Source organism: Ovis canadensis, chromosome 10, assembly GCF_042477335.2.
Source record: "Ovis canadensis isolate MfBH-ARS-UI-01 breed Bighorn chromosome 10, ARS-UI_OviCan_v2, whole genome shotgun sequence".
NCBI classification, from domain to species: Eukaryota; Metazoa; Chordata; class Mammalia; order Artiodactyla; family Bovidae; genus Ovis; species Ovis canadensis.
This window is the reverse complement of record NC_091254.1, coordinates 85,075,038-85,094,248: the sequence shown is the minus strand read 5'-3', so window position 1 is coordinate 85,094,248 and position 19,211 is coordinate 85,075,038. Positions and strand designations below refer to the sequence as shown.

General features: G+C 39.2%; 1 protein-coding gene across 3 annotated transcripts in view; it reads right to left on the bottom strand.

Annotated features, from left to right (window-relative positions):
* Positions 1-19,211, bottom strand: part of LOC138446668 (ATP-binding cassette sub-family C member 4-like) — a 172,526-nt gene that overhangs the window by 74,848 nt on the left and 78,467 nt on the right. For all 3 annotated transcript variants that reach the window (XM_069601890.1, XM_069601893.1, XM_069601891.1), the window contains 2 exons: positions 13,128-13,274; positions 9,334-9,413 (listed from right to left, as the gene is read on the bottom strand). In XM_069601890.1, the coding sequence (XP_069457991.1) occupies positions 9,334-9,413; positions 13,128-13,274 (227 nt within the window). The remainder of the gene's footprint in view (positions 1-9,333; positions 9,414-13,127; positions 13,275-19,211) is intronic.

The window sequence follows — 19,211 nt, the reverse complement described above, 5'->3', positions numbered from 1 at the left end:
TACCTACAGAGCAACACACAGATCACCTTTTGACTGAATAACTGAGGAATGTAGTCTGGTCAAGCTGACATTAAACTGACCATTAAAAATGGAAATATTTCCCTTGTATTTTCATGAGGATACATAAGAATTGACACTTTTGAACTGTGATGTTGGAGAAGACTCTTGAGAGTCCCTTAGACTGCAAGGAGATCCAACCAGCCCATCCTAAAGTAAAACAGTTCTGAATATTCATTGGCAGGACTGATGTTGAAGCTGAAACTCCACTACTTTGGCCACTTGATGCAAAGAACGGACTCATTGGAAAAGACCCTGATGCTGGGAAAGATTGAGGGCAGGAGGAGAAGAAGACGGCAGAGGATAAGATGGTTGGATGGCAAACTGGAAATAGAACTGCCTTATGACCCAGCAGTCCCACTGCTGAGCATACACACTGAGGAAACCAGAATTGAAATAGGCACATATACCCCAATGTTCATTGCAGCACTGTTTATAATAGCCAGGACATGGAAGCAACCTAGATGTCCATCAGCAGATGAATGGATAAGAAAGCTGTGGTGCATATACACAATGGAATATTACTCAGCCATTAAAAAGAATACATTTGAATCAGTTCTAATGAGATGGATGAAACTGGAGCCGATTATACAGAGTGAAGTAAGCCAGAAAGAAAAACACCAATACAGTACGCTAACACATATTTATGGAATTTAGAAAGATGGTAATGATAACCCTGTATGTGAGACAGCAAAAGAGACACAGATGTATAGAATGGACTTTTGGACTCTGTGGGAGAGGGAGAGGGTGGGATGATTTGGGAGAATGGCATTGAAACATGTATACTATCATGTAAGAAACAAATCGCCAGTCTAGGTTTGATGCAGGATACAGGATGCTTGGGGCTGGTGCGCTGGGATGACCCAGAGAGATGGTATGGGGAGGGAGGTGGGAGAGGGGTTCAGGATTGGGAACTCATATATACCTGTGGCGGATTCATGTTGATGTATGGCAAAACCAATACAGTATTGTAAAGTAAAATAAAAATAAAATTCAATACCTATTCTTCATTTTTTAAAAAATTAAAATTCTTAGCAATTGAGGAATTAAAAGAAACATTTTCAATCTGATAACAGATATCTACCTAAAAAATTGCAATTGATATTATTTGTAATAAAAAATTACTGAATGATTTTTGCCCTAAGAATACGAGGTTATCTAATCTAACCAATTCTCTTTAACACTAACTGGAAATTCTAGCCACAAGTCAAGAAAAGGAAATAAAAGTCATAAATATTGGAAATGAAGATACAAAACTGTCATTATTTATAGCTGACATGATTGCATATGGACAAAATCCTACAGAATTTAAAAATAAAAAAACATACCACTATTGACTCCAGGCAATGCAAAGTTAATTCACAAATAAATCAACATTTCTATAGACTAGCAACAAGCAAGTGAATAATGGTATCAGAAACAAGACTTCCCTAGTGGTCCAAGTGGTTAAGAATCCACCTGCCAATGCAGGCAACACAGGTTTGATCCCTGGTTTGGGAAGAATCCACATGTGCAGAGCAGCTAAGCCCATGTGTCACAACTACCGAGCCCAGGCTCTAGAACCAGACAGCTTCACCTACCGAGCCCATGTGCCACAAATACTGAAACCCATGTGCCCTAGAGCCCATGCTCTGCAATACGAAAAGCCACCCAAATGAGAAGTCCACCCACAGCAACTAGTCACCCACTCTCACCACAACTAGAGAAAGCCCACACATAGCAAAGAAGGCCCAGTGCATCCAAAATAAATGAATAAATAATTTTAAGAAAACAATCCAATAATACTATGAAAAGGCAAATATGCATAAATAAATTTAACCAGAGAAGTGTAAGATGTTTATACCAAAAATTACAAAATATTTCTAAAATTAAAGAAGACCTAAATAAGCAGAGAGAGACACATATTAGTAATTGCAGATCCAACATTGTTAAGACTCAGACTTCTCAAATATTCTATAGCTAAAAGGAAATATTAACAAAATTTTCAGGCTTTTATTTAAAAACAAATTGAAAGGCTTCTAAGATTTACACATAAAAGTAAAGAATCCAGAATGATCAAAGCAACCTTGACAAACAAGCACAAAGTTAGACAATTTAAACTATGGGTTTCATCTCTTATTAAAATGTACAGTAACTAAGAATGCAGTTTTGGTATAAGGATCAAAATATTGGCATAAACTGCAACTACTGAGGAACAAGATAAATTATACAGATGCAGATTTCCTTAATCCAATGCATAAAAGTCTTTAAAAAACGTGTCCAGAATAATTGGAAAAAATAAAACTAACCCACTAATTACTCTTTCACATATAAAAATTAGTGCAAGATGCATCAATATCTAAAAAGGTAGAACATAGAAAAGTATCTTCACATTCCTAAGGATATGTAAAGATGTCAGGATACAAAAACATTAAATATGAAAAAAAAAAAGGGAAACATTAGACTTCATCAAAATTAAACCTTTATCTCCACTAAGGATATAAATGGCAAGCCACTGACTGGAAGAAAATATCCACAAAGGACTAATATTAAATATATATTAAAAATAAACATCCCCAAGGGACATTTGAAGAAGGGGTTGGAGAAGGGATCAACGCACCACAGAAATCTCAAAATGACTAACTCATTATTCAGTGGGAGAGGCTGAATACTCTCTACATACTTTCCCTGATATCTCTACACAACAAAATGCAAGGGTCAGTGGTGCTGAGACAAGTAAAGGCATTTCCACTCAGGCTTTCTTCTCAATATCCAGATGCAGTGGTCTGTTCTTTTGGGCTCCCCTCTATGGAAAGAAATGACTGAGGACACTTCCTTCACATTTTCTTTTTCTTGGGCATTTTCACTTCATAAAACTGCAGTCAGTGTGCTCTGTGTGTGCTGAGGAAGGAATGACACAGTCCCTGGTGGTCCCACCACAACTGCCATTGGTGACTCAAGTGCCCTCAGGATTAGCCCTTTGTGACCATGAAAGGACGTGAAGACTAGTTCAGCTCTGCCAAGCTTCTGATTTTTTTTTCCCCTGAATGAGGAGCGTGTGGGAATAAGCATTTTGCAACTTAGTTTTCCTCAATAAATTACAGTATTTTGCTGAGAGTAGCTGTGTAAGTTCACATGCTCAGAGCAGTCTCAAACTTTTTTTTTGGAAAATTAAAATGCCTAAACCTAACTTCCTCATCTCACCTTCATTTTCACTTGTTTTAACAGTAAGAAGACACCTTGGAGGTGATGATTTCAATGACAAAAATTGTAGATAATTGAGACTTCTTACTCAGTGTTATTTGGGACTTTGGCAAATTGTATGAAAATTACATGACTCTGAAATATTTAATGCTCAGTGGTCTATCTTGAAACAACTGACTTTTATTTTGTGAGTCTATATAAGAAAGTGTCTAGTATCATGCATCGAACCTGGACTGGTGATTCATTTCATATATGATATTATACATGTTTTCATGTTGATGTATGACAAAACCAATACAATATTATAAAGTGATTAACCTCCAATGAAAATAAATAAATTTATATTAAAAAAAAGAAAGTGTCCATCAAAATCTTCAAGGATTACAAATCTAGAATCTCTGTGGTACAAATTCATGAGATATGTATGGGCCTTGAGACTGTCTCTGACAATAACTTTAAAGCAACATAATGCCACTTTGCCAAAGGCAAAAGGAGAAGAGGGTGGCAGAAAATGAGATGGCCGGATGGCATCACTGATTCAATGGACATGAACTTGGGCAAACTTCAGGAGATAGTGAGGGACAAGAAGGCCTGATGTGCTGCAGTTCATGGGATCACAAAGAGTAAAGCATGACTTAGCAACTGAACAACAACAAATACCACAGTCATCAAACGACTTCTCTTACCTAAAACACATATGGTATTTTTAAAACAGTTACTTAGTGCTCAACATGCATTTAGATGTTATGCAAAAATAGTATTAAAATTAATTTGCTTTTATCCTTCCAACATTCTTAGGAAGTGGGTGTTATTTTCTCCATTTTACAGAAAGGAGAATGAGGGTTTGTGGGGTGGAGATGGTAAGAGGGAGAGCTGGGACGGGGGCTTGGAAAGGGAGACTAGAGGGATCTGCACTGCCACACTTTAAAGCTGTTGGCACCATAAATGATTATCAGGTGCAATCACACCACATAAACTGACTTTTTTATGCTGCTATCCTTCATCCTTTGAAATGGTGAACAGCTCCAATTTGCCCAAACACATATAATGTGACTGAACAGGCTGGTAGCTGTGAGAGTCAGTGCACAGAATGGTGCACAAACTCATGATCATCTCTCTGTTGGGATGTGATCTCTGAGTGATATCACCTGAGGGGGTGAACTGTCCTGCAGTGTGGACCACTACTCAGAATCCAGGGTTTTCCTTAGCCACATTTGGCATCACTATCACAAAATATTAAATAAATTGTCTGAAATTTCATTTAAGGGAGTGAGAATAAATTAGATGATGGAAAGTATATGGAATAAACACTTTAGAAGTAATAAAAATAAAAATGATCAAGAATCTTCTAAGGTTTATCAAATACAAGGATAAGCAAAATCATCAAAAATGAGTTTGAACACAGGTACGCTTACACAGCTGAACAAGGACTTTCCAGCCTCTTTCCTCCCTCGGCCCTTCCTCAGCTGGTGATAGAGAAAAAGACTGGGTCCCACACAGGAACTTGGCTTCCACCAACACTTTCTGCCCGACCATCCACAGCAGCCTTTCCCTCTCATCCGGGAACAAAGTTTACCTCCTAGAAGCTCTGCCCACCTCCTGCACCAGGAGTCAGATCTTTGCATCAGGTGGCCAAAGTATTGTAGTTTCAGCTTCGACACCAGTCCTTCCAATGAATAGTCAGGACTGATTTCCTTTAGGATGTACTGGTTGGATCTTTCTTGCAGTCCAAGGGTCTCTCAAGAGTCGTCTCCAACACCACAGATCAAAAGCATCAATTCTTTGATGCTCAGTTTTCTTTTTTTTTTTATCTGACCTCAAATTTATTTATTCATTTATTTATTTTGGATTCTTAATGTTTCTTCTATTTATTTTTTATTTATTTCTTTTTAATTTTTATTTTTACTTTATTTTACTTTACAATACTGTATTGGTTTTGCCATACATTGACATGAATCCACCACGGGTGTACATGAGTTCCCAAACATGAACCCTCCTCCCACCCCATATCATCTCTCTGGATCATCCCCGTGCACCAGCCCCAAGCATCCTGTATCCCGTGCAACAAAAAGAATAAAATACTTAGGAATATATCTACCTAAAGAAACTAAAGACCTATATATAGAAAACTATAAAACACTGATGAAAGAAATCAAAGAGGACACTAATAGATGGAGAAATATACCATGTTCATGGATCGGAAGAATCAATATAGTGAAAATGAGTACACTACCCAAAGCAGTCTATAGATTCAATGCAATCCCTATCAAGCTACCAGCGGTATTTTTCACAGAACTAGAACAAATAATTTCAAGATTTGTATGGAAATACAAAAAACCTCAAATAGCCAAAGCAATCTTGAGAAAGAAGAATGGAACTGGAGGAATCAACTTGCCTGACTTCAGGCTCTACTACAAAGCCACAGTCATCAAGACAGTATGGTATGGTACTGGCACAAAGACAGAAATGTAGATCAATGGAACAAAATAGAAAGCCCAGAGATAAATCCATGCACCTATGGCACTCAGCTTTCTTCACAGTCCAACTCTCACGTCTACACATGACTACTGAAAAAACCGTGGCCTTGACTAGACGGACCTTTGTTGACAAAGTAATGTCTCTTCTTCTTAATACGCTGTCTAGGTTGGTCATAAATTTCCTTCCAAGGAGTAAACGTCTTTTAATTTCATGGCTGCACTCAGCATCTGCAGTGATTTTGGAGCCCCAGAAAAATAAAGTCTGCCACTGTTTCCTCATCTATTTCCCATGAAGTGATGGGACTGAATGGCATGATCTTCATTTTCTGAATGTTGAGCTTTAAGGCAACTTTTTCACTCTCCTCTTTCACTTTCATCAAGAGGCTTTTTAGTTCCTCTTCATTTTCTGCCATAAAAGTGGTGTCATCTGCATATCTGAGGTTATTGATATTTCTCCCAGCAATCTTGATTCCAGCTTGTGCTTCATCCAGCCCAGCATTTCTCATGATGTACTCTGCATATAAGTTAAATAAGCAGGGTGACAATATACAGCCTTGACGTACCCCCTTTTATATTTGGAACCAGTCTATTGTTCCATGTCCAGTTCTAACTGTTGCTTCCTGACCTGCATACAGGTTTCTCAAGAAGCAGGTCAGGTGGTCTTGTATTCCCATCTCTTTCAGAATTTTCCACAGTTTATTGTGATCCACACAGTCAAAGGCTTTGGCATAGTCAATAAAGCAGAAATAAATGTCTTTCTGGAACTCTGTTGCTTTTTCGATGATGCAGCGGATGTTGGCAATTTGATCTCTGGTTCCTCTGCCTTTTCTAAAACCAGCTTGAACATCTGGAAGTTCATGGTTCACGTACTGTTGAAGCCTGGCTTGAAGAGTCTTGAGCATTACTTTACTAGCGTGTGAGATGAGTGCAATTGCGTGGTAGTTTGAGCATTGTTTGGCATTGCCTTTCTTTGGGATTGGAATGAAAACTGACCTTTTCCAGTCCTGTAGCCACTGCTGAGTTTTCCAAATTTGCTGGCATATTGAGTGCAGCACTTTCACAGCATCATCTTTTAGGATCTGAAAGAGCTCCACTGGAATTCCATCTCCTCCACTAGCTTTGTTCATAGTGATGCTTCCTAAGGTCCCCTTGACTTCACATTCCAGGATGTCTGGCTCTAGGTGAGTGATCACACCATCATGATTATCTTGGTCATGAAGATCTTTTTTGTACAGTTCTTCTGTGTATTCTTGCCACCTTTTAATATCTTCTGCTTCTCTTAGGTCCATACCATTTCTGTCCTTTAACAAGCCCATCTTTGCATGAAATATTCCCTTGGTATCTCTAATTTTCTTGAAGAGATCTCTGCTGCTGCTAAGTCGCTTCAGTCATGTCCGACTCTGTGCAACCCCAGAGATGACAGCCCACCAGGGTTCCCCATCCCTGGGATTCTCCAGGCAAGAACACTGGAGTGGGTTGCCATTTCCTTCTCCAATGCATGAAAGTGAAAAGTGAAAGTGAAGTCACTCAGTTGTGTCCAACTCTTAGCGACCCCATGGACTGCAGCCTACCAGGCTCCTCTATCCATGGGATTTTCTAGGCAAGAGTACTGGAGTGGGGTGCCATTGGGTCTAATGGAGGCCTAATAACCTCAATGTACAGAGGTCACCTGGAAAAGCACTGAATAAATTTCTCAGGGACAATTTTTTTTAAGGCTATACCTCTGAAAGTCACAGTGGAGATCTGTAGGAAAATATACACATTTTAATTGTACACAAAGCCTTTTAAGAAAATATTTCATGTAAAGCACAAACAAGATGTATTTTATACAACAATGCATTGTAAGGTAGTAAATCTAAACTGAAATCATATTATCTGTACATGGGAAGATTCAGTCTGTGGTAACCCCAAAGGGATGCATACATGTGACCACTTTAGAAAGTTTTCAACACCTTTGCTTTCCCATTCTATTGTTTTCCTCTATTTCTTTGCACTGATCTCTGAAGAAGGCTTTCTTATCTCTCCTTGCTATTCTTTGGAACTCTGCAGTCAGATGCTTATATCTTTCCTTTTCTCCTTTGCTTTTCACTTCTCTTCACAGAGAAGTGAAGGCCTCCACAGTCATTTTGCTTTTTTTGCAATTCTTTTTCTTGGGGATGGTCTTGACTCCTATCTCCTATACAAAGACACGAACCTCCATCCATATTTCATCAGGCACTCTGTCCATCAGATCTAGTCCCTTAAATCTATTTCTCATTTCCACTGTATAATCATAAGGGATTTGATTTAGGTCATAGCTGAATGGTCTAGTGGTTTTCCCTACTTTCTTCGATTTAAGTCTGAATTTGTCAATAAGACACCTTAAGACAAAGCAATCAGCTTGTGAAAAGAAAGTGAAAGTGAAGTCGCTCAGTTGTGTCCAGCTCTTTGCAACCCGGTGGACTGAAGCCCACCAGGCTCCTTCCTCCATGAGATTCTCCAGGCAAGAATACTGGAGTGGGTTGCCATTTCCTTCTCACTCACAGATCGAACCTGGGTCTCCTGCATTGCAGGCAGACGCTTTAACCTCTGAGCCAAAGAAAAAGTGTCTACAAAAACAAAAGACATTTTCTGAGATGACTTTGATCCCATAATAGAATTACTGGCTTAAAAGCCTTCATATCTTCAAAGATGCTCTCTATTAAACTTGTTGGACTTCCCAGGTGGCTCAGTGGTAAGAATCTGCCTGCATTGCAGGAGACGCAGGAGACACAAGTCTGATCTCTGGGTCAGGAATGTTCCCTGGAAAAGCAAATGGAAATGCACTCCAGTATTTGTCTCTAAGAAATCCCTTGGATGGAGAAGTTTGGTGGGCTGCAGTCCATGGTGTCACAAAAGAGTCAGACACAATTTAGCAACAAAATAACATTGTACTTGTTAAAGTATTATTTTCACCTTATTTTTAACCAATCCTTTATTTGTAAGTAACCACACCTGGCTTTGTCCAAATAAAATGGTGCAGCAAATAATTGTCCTCTTTGGGAATACAATGCATCATCCTCATGCTCAGTTGTGCCTGACTCTTTGCAGCCCCATGGACACCAGACTCATCTGTCTGTGAAATTTTCTGGGCAAGAATACTGAAGTGGGTCACCATTCCATTCTCCAGGGCATCTTCCCAACCCAGGAATGGAACCCTCATCTCTTGCACCTCTTGCATTGTCAGGTAAATTCTTTACCACTGAGCCACTTGGGAAGCCCAATACAATGCATAATTTAGTTAATCTAGGTTATCTTTCCATGAGAGTTTATTGTCTCTCTGTTATGAGATGTGTTCACAGTAAAGGGAATCCACACCAGACACCTGGAAGGCAGAGGGAGAACGATTTACCCAGCATGTTTCTGCTTCAGGCCAATCTTGATGTGACTGTGTAGCCACTCCTGCCCCAGGGGTTACTCATGTTAACTCAGCCTCCCAATCACACCCACACCTCTCTCTCAGAAACACAGCCTCTTACGGAAGATAACAAGACACATCACCAGGCTGAAAGGCCCACCTCCAGTCCCTGTGAAAAATCCTTGAGAAACAGGCACTCTGCTCTTCCCTGTGAGAACTCTGGCAGGACTGGTACACTACCTGGATGAAATCTTGAAATATCAGGGGCAGCAAGTCATCCATATCCCCAATGTCTCTGAAGAAACGATTTAAAATTCTTCCTGCAAGAATAGGATACAAAAACTACTCATTTCCTCAGATAGGAGCTTTAAGAGAAATAATTCATGAACAAATCAAAACAACATTTTTGAAGTATATGTATTTAGGGACTTTCCTGGTGATACAGTGTCCCCAGTGCAGGGGACATTGGTTTGATCCCTGGTGCAGGAAGTTTCCACATGCCACAGAGCAACTAAGCCTATGCACCAGAACTACTGAAGCCCATATGCCTAGAGCCTGAGATCTGCAGCAGAAAAAGCAACCACAATGTGCAGCAACAAAGACCCATGCAACTAAACATAAATAAATAAATTTTTTTTAAAAAGTACATGTATTAAACATTTAATATATTGGGCTTCCCAAGGGGCTCATGCTAAAGAATCCACCTACTAATGCAGGAGACATGAGACAGGGGTTCAATTCCTAGGTCAGGAAGATCCCTTGGAGTTGGACATGGCAACCCACTCGAGTATTCTTGCCTGAGAAATTCCATGGACAGAGCAGCCTGGCAGGCTACAGTCCATGGGACTACAAAAGAGTCAGACATGACTTAGTGGTAAAACAACAACAAATTTAATATATTACAAATTCATATGAAATAAGCCAATGTCAGTGGTAAAGAGAAAAACAAAATAGGATGACACTTAAAGAGAAACAAAAATATCCCCAAATGGCAGTGGGTGTGGAATTGAAATTGAGTCCTGATTTCTGAAAGAATGGGGGAATCTTGTGGCAGTAACAGGAAGGGTTGGTGGATTTGAGAATGTTCCCTCTCTTTAGATTTATGCCATCTAAGACTTACTCCAAGTGCTAAATTGGTAAACAAATAGTTGCAAAATACCTAAGTTAATCCTAATTGTTACATCAATTTTGCTTTAATTATCAAGATTAATTTTGCCAAGTGGTACTTTTTAAATAAACATAATTATAACCTCTCTGCAAATTTTTCCCCCTCCAGATGGCTCACAGCAGCTCACATTTTGGGAAATTATGGCTTGTGACCATTTCCAAGTTGTAAGTTTACTACTGGGGTAATAAGCTGTTATTTTCATAAGTATACCAGGTATGACAAGTACAGACTTATGAATAAGCATCTAAGAAAACCAGAGAGATGTAGGCAGGAAAACTGAAATATTACTAAATGACCAAGAATCACTTATCATTGATTTTACTTCCCTTCTTAGAATCCACAATAATAGTATATCCTTAAGGCTGCAGGATAGAATATGGGAATTTCTGGTAAATATCTGGTGTAAACTAAAAATGTCACCTGTCACATCAGTAAACAAAGGATGCTGCAGCCATCAGGATTCTGCAGCCACCCCTGCAAGGGTGGTGCTCCCTAAGGAGACTCAGGATGAGAAAGAACAGGACACTGGCCCCAGACAGGGGAGGTACACACCAAAGGAACTGTAACAGGGAGGAGCCAGTACTGACTCCATGCTGGATCTGTTTCTTTGACCATTGCCATTTACTGCTTTTGTCAGGGACCCCTGCCCTCCTGCCTGAATATTAAACCAAAGTGGCTTTTATCAGCTCACAGGGAGACAATCTGACTCTCACCACCTGTGAATGGCTGCAGAAAAAATATCCTCTTGTTGTGCAAGATAAATGGCCTTTTGACTTCACTTCCTCGCCTCCTCTCCCCTATGTTCTGTAAAAGAACCAGGCATCCAGACCCCAATTCAAATAAAGTCATTATTCTTTGCCTTAACACGTCGTCTGTAAGACTCACTGGCATTGTGAGGCAAGCAGAACGGGCTTGAACATAGTAACAAGAAATACCACTCTATGTGGTTTTCTCTTCATGCCATCACATACCAGAAACCAAGACCACCATAAATCATCTATTAGAAATTCTACTTTTGAAAATAAACACAGAGAAGAGTTCAATTTAATATATATATATCACTAAAAGAGTAAATAACTGATGCCCCCAAACCTTTGGACCTATCTTTGCAGTACTTATTTGGGCTTCTATTTTCTTGAAGGAATGAAGTTCTGATAATAGACACAGGAGAGGGAGATAAGATATACACCAAGTGTGCCTGCTGCTCTAGGATTAGTGATCTTAAAGATTTAAACTTGTTTCCAAATCCTTGAATAATAAATCAGCATCTGGAGAAGTCTACAGGTCATCAAGAGCCTGGTTAATAGTGGTCACAACCACTCAGAGGCTGTGATAACAGAAATTCAGTCCCACTTGATGCTTCTAAATTTATGGCTATAGTTTTCATGTTAACAGGAAAAGTAGAGAGACTTCATAGCTTTAATAGCAAAGACTCTTCCAATCACTTCCTCACTCCAGCTTCATAATAAGATGAGATTGTGTGGGCCTCTGCAGTTTACCATCCTGTGCTCCTCACAGTACCTGGACTAAAGAACATGTGTTGAATAAATCTGACTGACTAAACAGTCTTATTTAATCCTCACAACAGTCTTGTGAAACAGGAAGGGCACCGGTTACTCCCATTTCACAGGAGAAAAGTTCCCAGACACCATGCTGTCATCCTCAGAGGTTCATTACTCACTGACCCTGTGCTAAGTTCTATGAACATATTAACCTGCTTAATGCCCACAACATCAAGATATTGGTAAGCGTGTGAATAGTATCCTCATTTTATTCGTAAGAAAATTGAAACATGGAGAAATTAAATAACTAGCATATAAGTATTAACTATACCTGGCTACTGCTGTTAGTAACTAGCACCAGGATTGAACCCAGGAAGTTGGCTCCAGGGTCCATATTTATAACCATGACAACATCCTGCCTGGAGATTTGCCTGCCCAGTAGTATCCATCTACTTTGGCCTTGATCACACAGCTAATTGGTGGCCAGGCCAAGGCTACTGCTGTCCTCTCTCCAGTCACATCCTTGCTTCAACAGGCCCTGTCAATCATGACCTGCAAAAACAAAGCCACTCTGGGCCTCAGCACAAGTCTAACCAACTGAACAGAGTAGCATGTGTTCTGATGAACTAACTCTTCAGAGGAACCCAGGTCAGGAGGCCACCTTCAGAAGCAAGACAGGTCGAAGGCCTCGGGGAGGAGGAAACAACCACTGGGAAACCTTCAGGGACACTCTTCACACTGAAGATCCACCTGCTATAAACCACAAGACCTCTTAAAAGTAACCAAAAGTCCATTGTAAAACTAGAGGGTTGTTTTTTTTGAAGAGGATGTTTACATTTCACTGATCTTGTATTTTAATTAATCTTACATTACCATTTAGGTAAAACTCAAAATATGAGCACATATCAGAGCTCCGTGGTCCCAGAAATGGATGGGCAAAGAAAGAAAGAAACACACAGTCTGTCTTCTATAGAGATGTTCCTGGAAGAAGGTCCTTCCTAGTTAGCTTAACACTATGTAACACAGCTAACATTTCAACAACTAGTTAAAAACATTTCAACACATTTGCATCATCTGTTAGGTGTTTCATATGCCACATAACAAATGGACTCCTAAATCATCCTGCAAAGTAAACATTCATGTATTTTTGCAGACATGTACAAATTGGAATCAAGGCTTATATGCTCCTATATTCAGATTGTCTCTGGCAGGAAAAATTATCAGTGAAGCTTTTGTAGAAAATGAATAAACATACACAGTGATTTTCTTCCAAGCATATCTTCCATTTTCAAATATGAAAATGTAACTAGGCACTTAATGTGTTAACAAGACATATTCACTAAAAAATTTGGTGTCTGACTTACCTATTGGATTTCTATTGAAGAACAATACAGGAGATCTTAAAATGGTTTCCAACATTTTGTTGTGCAAAGTTCGTGAAGAATTAACAAGGATGTAGAATATCAACAGAGACCGTGTGATGCCAAAAAGGACAGTAGACACAGTTAACCCTGAAATAAAGAAACATCACTCAGCACAAAATCTCTGTCTTATCCTCAACCATGCTAAAGCATGGCAGGCAGTTTAAAAATCAAATCTATAAATTTTATACAAATTTATAAATCAAATTTGTATAGAGGTTTACATATATAGAATACAGAATAAAAAACTGATATATATATATATATATATATATAAAGTAGATTCTCACCCTCTCCCTCTCCCACAGAGTCCAAAAGACTGTTCTATACGTCTGTATCTCTTTTGCTGTCTTGCATACCGGTTTATTGTTAACATCTTTATAAATTCCATATATATGCATTAGTATACTGTATTGGTGTTTTTCTTTCTAGCTTACTTCACTCTGTGTAATCAGCTCCAGTTTCATCCACCTCATTAGAACTGATTCCAATTAAAATAAATAAATTTAAATTTTAAAAAAAGTAGATTCTCTAAGAGTTTAATGCTTTCAAAAAACACATTTATAAAGAAAAGTATAACAATCACTGTTTTCCTCTCACTAAATAGAAGTAACACAGGGGAAAAAAAGTAAGTGTAAACTACCATCACTGACTCGATGCACATGAGTTTGAGTGAACTCCGGGAGTTGATGATGGACAGGGAGGCCTGGTGTGCTGCTATTCATGGGGTTACAAAGAGTCGGACACAACTGAGCGACTGAATTGAACTGAACAGTTTCATTCTAGGCTTGCCTAATTTAATTACAAGTTCTAATAAAACTTATAAGACAGATAATTATACAAGTAGCTGATCTTTCTTTCTCTACATTTCAAATCTCATTATTTACAACATGTCCCATAATCTAAAATAAGGTATGTTTTGGTGAAAGTGTTAGTTGCTCAGTCGTGTCATACTCTTTGCAACCCCATGGACTGTAGCCCCCAGGCTCCTCTAACCATGGAATTCTCCAGGCAAGAATAATGGAGTGGCTTGCCATTTCCTTTTCCAATGCTTTGCTACCAGCACATGAATTAACAGGGAAAAGGAGACATGATATACCATTTCCTTGTAATTTACAAGGAAATTTACTTCCATGTAAAGTAGACTTTTAAGAACCTACTGTATAGCACAGGGAACTCTACTTAATGCTCTGTGGTGACTTAAATGGAAAGGAAATCCAAAGACATATATGTTCAATGGTTCACTTGGCTGAACAACAGAAACTAATACAACATTGGAAAGCAACTATAATAAAAATAAAAATTTAAAATAATAAAAATAAACTAACTACTTCTATGCCCAAGTAGCTATAAAGAGTATGAAAAGACCATGTTAAGTTGCAAGTGGACAATCTCTTAAATTATTGTACTGCAAGAAACTACAAATTATATTTTGACATGAGATAATCTAAACAAGATAATCTAAACTAATCTCTCATTATTTTACAGGACCCCAAAGCATTTGTAAATAAATATAATTATTTAAATTTATGTCTTATCAATGACATAAATGAGCACTACTATGCATATAAAAATTAAAATAGCCCTCCAAACATCTCTTCAACTCACAATTCTATATAGAATGGGGATAACTTTGGCAATATATATTCCATCAAGTACTTTTTTCCATTCAGCTACCATATCAGTGTTATTTAATTTCTGAAAGCTGCTCAAATTCCTGAATTCCATCAACAGGCATTTGCCTTAGCCCACCATCTTATATGAATGTGTAACAGAATCTCTTTCTTTTTCTTTAAGCACTCATTGTCCACCAATTCAGAAGGTGAACAGCTGGTAGATTCAAGTTTCTTATCGAGTGATCAATAAAATAAATACCAAATTTCAATGAGTGGATTTTTACATAACTTACTCTTTGTAGAAAGCTTGTACAAGCATTTCCTGTGAGGATATTTCAATTTTAGTTGTTTTTTTTTTTTTTTAATTTTATTAGGGTATAGTTGCTTTTCAATGTTGTGTTAGTTTCTGTTGTTCAACAAAGTAAATCAGCTATACATATACATATATCACTTCCCTCTTGGACTTCCCTTCCCCTCATCCCTCCCCTCTAGGTCATTGCAGAGCACTGAGCTGAGCACCCTGTGCTATATAGCAGCGTCCCACTAGCTATCTGTTTTACACATGGTAGGGTGTATATGTCAATCCTAATCTTTCAATTTATTTCCCTCACCTCCCCATTCCCACTCTGTGTCCAAACATCTATTCTTTACAACTATGACTCTAGTCATCCCCTGCAAATAGGTTCATCTATACCACTTTTCCTAGATTCCATGTTGTTGTTTAGTCACCAAGTCATGTCCAACTCTTCAAAATGCCATGGACTGCAGCATGCCAGGCTCCCTGTCCCTCACCATCTCCCAGAGTTTGCCAAAGTTCATGAACCAGTGATGCCATCCAACCAGCTCATCCTCTGTAACCCTCTTCTCCTTCTGCCTTCAACCTTTCCCAGCATCAGGGTCTTTTCCAGTGAGTCAGCTGTTTGCATCAGGAGGCCAAAGTACTGGAGCTTGAGCTTCAGCCTCAGTCCTTCCAGTGAGTATTCAGGGTTGATTTCCTTCAAGACTGACTGGTTTTATCTCCAGGGACTCCCAAGAGTCTTCTCCAACATCACAGTTCTAAAGCATCAATTCTTCAGTGCTGAGCCTTCTTTATTGTCCAGCTCTCACATCTGTACATGATTACTGGAAAGATAGCTTTGAGTATATGGACCTTTGTTGGCAAAGTGATGTCTCTGCTTTTTAATACACTATCTAGGTTTATCATTGCTTTCCTACCAAGAAGCAATTGTCTTCTAATTTCATGGCTGCAGTCACCATCCACATTGGCTTTAGAGCCCAAGAAGAGGAAATCTGTCACTGGAAATCTGTCACTTCTCCCACATTTTCCCCTTCTGTTTGCCATGAAGTGATGGGACTGGATGCCATGATCTTGGGTTTTCTTTTTTAATATTCAGTTTTAAGTTGGCTTTTTCACCTTCCTTCTTCACCCTCATCAAGAGGCTCCTTAGTTCCTTTTTGCTTTCTGCCATTAGAGTGCTATCACCCACATATCTGAGGTTGATATTCTCCAGAAGTCTTGATTCCAGCTTATCAGCCATCCAGCCCAGCATTTCACATGATGTGCTCTGTGTATAAGTTAAATAAATGGGATGACAACAAACAGCCTTGTCATACTTCTTTCCCCACCCTGAATCAATCACTTGTTCCATACAGGGCTCTAACTGTTGCTTCTTGACCCACATACAGGTTTCTCAGGAGACAGGTAAGATGGTCTGGTATTCCTATCTCTTTAAGACTTTTTCAGTGTGTTATGATCCACACAGTCAAAGGCTTTAGCTTAGCCAATGAAACAGAGGTAGATGTTTTTCTGGAATTCCCTTGCTTTCTCTATGATCCAGAAAATGTTGACAATTTGATCTCTGGTTCCACTGCCTTTTCTAAATGCAGGTTGAACATCTGGAAGTTCTCTATTCACATAATGCTGAAAACTAGCTTGAATGATTTTGAGCATAATATTAGTAGCATGGGAGATGAGTGCAATTGTCTGGTGTATTGAACATTCTTTGGTATTGCCCTTCTTGGGAATTGGGATGAAGATTGATCGTTTCTGGTCCTGTGGCCACTGCTGGGTTTTCCAAATTTGCTAACATATTGAGTGCAGCATTTTAATAGCATCATCTTTTAGGATTTTAAATAACTCTGCTGGAACTCTATCACCTTCACTAGCTTTATAGGCAGTAGTGCTTCCTAAGGCTCACTTGACTCCACACTCCAGAATGTCTGGTTCTGAGTGAGAGGCTACATCACTGTGGTTATCCAGGTCATTAATATCTTTATTGTACAGTTTTTCTGTGTATTATTTCCATCTATTCTTGATCTCTTCTGCTTCAATTAGGTCTTTACTGTTTCTGTCCTTTATTGTGCCCATCTTCAGATGAAATGTTACTTTGATATTTTCAATTTTCTTGAAGACATCTCTAGCCTTACCATTTCTGTTGTTTTCCTCTATTTCTTTGTATTGTCCATTGAAGCCCTCCCAGTCTCTCCTTGCTATTCTCTGGAACTCTGCATTTCATTCTAGGAGGTCTTCTAGGTCTTCATAGAACTGGTCAACTTCAGCTTCTTCAGCATCAGTGGTTGGGGCATAGACTTAGATTACTGAAATGTTGAATGGTTTGCCTTGGAAAGAAAGTGAAAGTGAAGTCGCTCAGTTGTGTCTGACACTTTGCGACCCTGTGGACTGTAGCCCACCAGGCTCCTCCGTCCATGGGATTCTCCAGGCAAGAATACTGGAGTGGGTTGCCATTTCCTTCTCCAGGGGATCTTCCTGATCCAGGGATCGAACCCAGGTCTCCTGCGTTGCAGGCAGATGCTTTAACCTCTGAGCCACCAGGGAAGCCCATGAATGGAGATCATTCTGTTGTTTTTAACGTTGCACCCAAGAACTGCATTTTGGACTCTTGTTGATTATGAAAGCTATTCCATTTCTTCAAAATGATTCTTGCCAACAGTAGTAGATATAATGCTCATCTGAATTAAATTCTCCAATTCCCATCCGTTTTAGTTCACTGATTCCTAAGATGTTGATGTTTACTTTACCATTTCCTCCTTGACCACATACAATTTACCTGGATTCATGGACCTAACATTCCAGGCTCCTATGCAATACTGTTGTTTATAGCCTCAGATTTTACTTTCACCACCAGACACATCCACAACTGAGCGTCGTTCCCACTTTGACCCAGCCACTTCATTCTGTTTGGAGGTATTAGTAGTTGTCTTCTGCTCTTCCCCAGTAGCATATTGGACACCTTCCAACGTGGTGGCTAATCTTTTGGTGTCTTATCTCTTTGCCTTTTTATGAAGTTCATGGATTTCTCATGGCTAGTACACTGGAGTGGTTTGCCATTCCCTCCTCCAGTGGATCACATTTTGTCATAACTCTGCACTATGACCTGTCTGTCTTAGATGGCCCTACATGGCACAGCTCATAGCTTCATTGAGTTATGCAAAGCTCTTCACCAAGATAAGGCAGAGGCTAGATTCCACATATATGCATTAATTCAAGTATTTTTTTCTGTTTATCTCTTTCTGACTTTACTTTGTATGGCAGACTCTAGGTCCATCCATGTCTCAACAAATGACCCAATTTCATTCCTTTCTATGGATGAGTAATATTCCAGTGTATATGTGTGTTATTCACTCAGTCATGTCCGACTCTTTAGCAACCCCATGGACTATAGCCTTCCAGGCTTCTCTATCCATGGAATTCTCCAAGCATGAATACTGGAGTGGGTTGCCATGCCCTTATCCAGGGGTTCTTTCTGACCCAGGGATGAAACCCAGGTCTCCCACATTGCAGGCAGATTCTTTACCATTTGAGCTACCCCCCTGGCCCAGTGTATATATGTACCATAAATGACATGAAAAGACAGTCCTGAGAATGGGAGAAAATAATTACAAAATAAGTAACTGACCAGGGATTAATCTCTACAATATACAAACAGCTCATGCAGCTTAGTATCAAAACTAACAAACAAACAAGCAACCCAATCAAAAAATGGGCAGAATATCTATATAGATCTTTCTCCAAAGAAGATATACAGATGGCCAAGAGGCACATGAAAAGATGTGCAATATCGTTACTAGAGAAATGCAGACCAAAACTCTGATAAGGTATTACCTCACAACAGGCAGAATGTCCATCACCAAAAAATATACAAACAAGAAATGCTAGAGAAGGGAATCTTCTTACACTGTTAGTAGGAATGTAAATTGCTACAGTCACTTTGTAGAACAGTATAGAGGTTCCTTAAAAAATAGAAAATAGAACCACCATAGGAGCCAGCAATCCCACTACTGAGCACATATCCTGAGAAAACCATACCTCAAAAAGATGCATGCACCCCAGTGTTCATCAGTTCAGTTCAGTCAATTCAGTTCAGTTGCTCAGTTGTGTCCGACTCTGTGA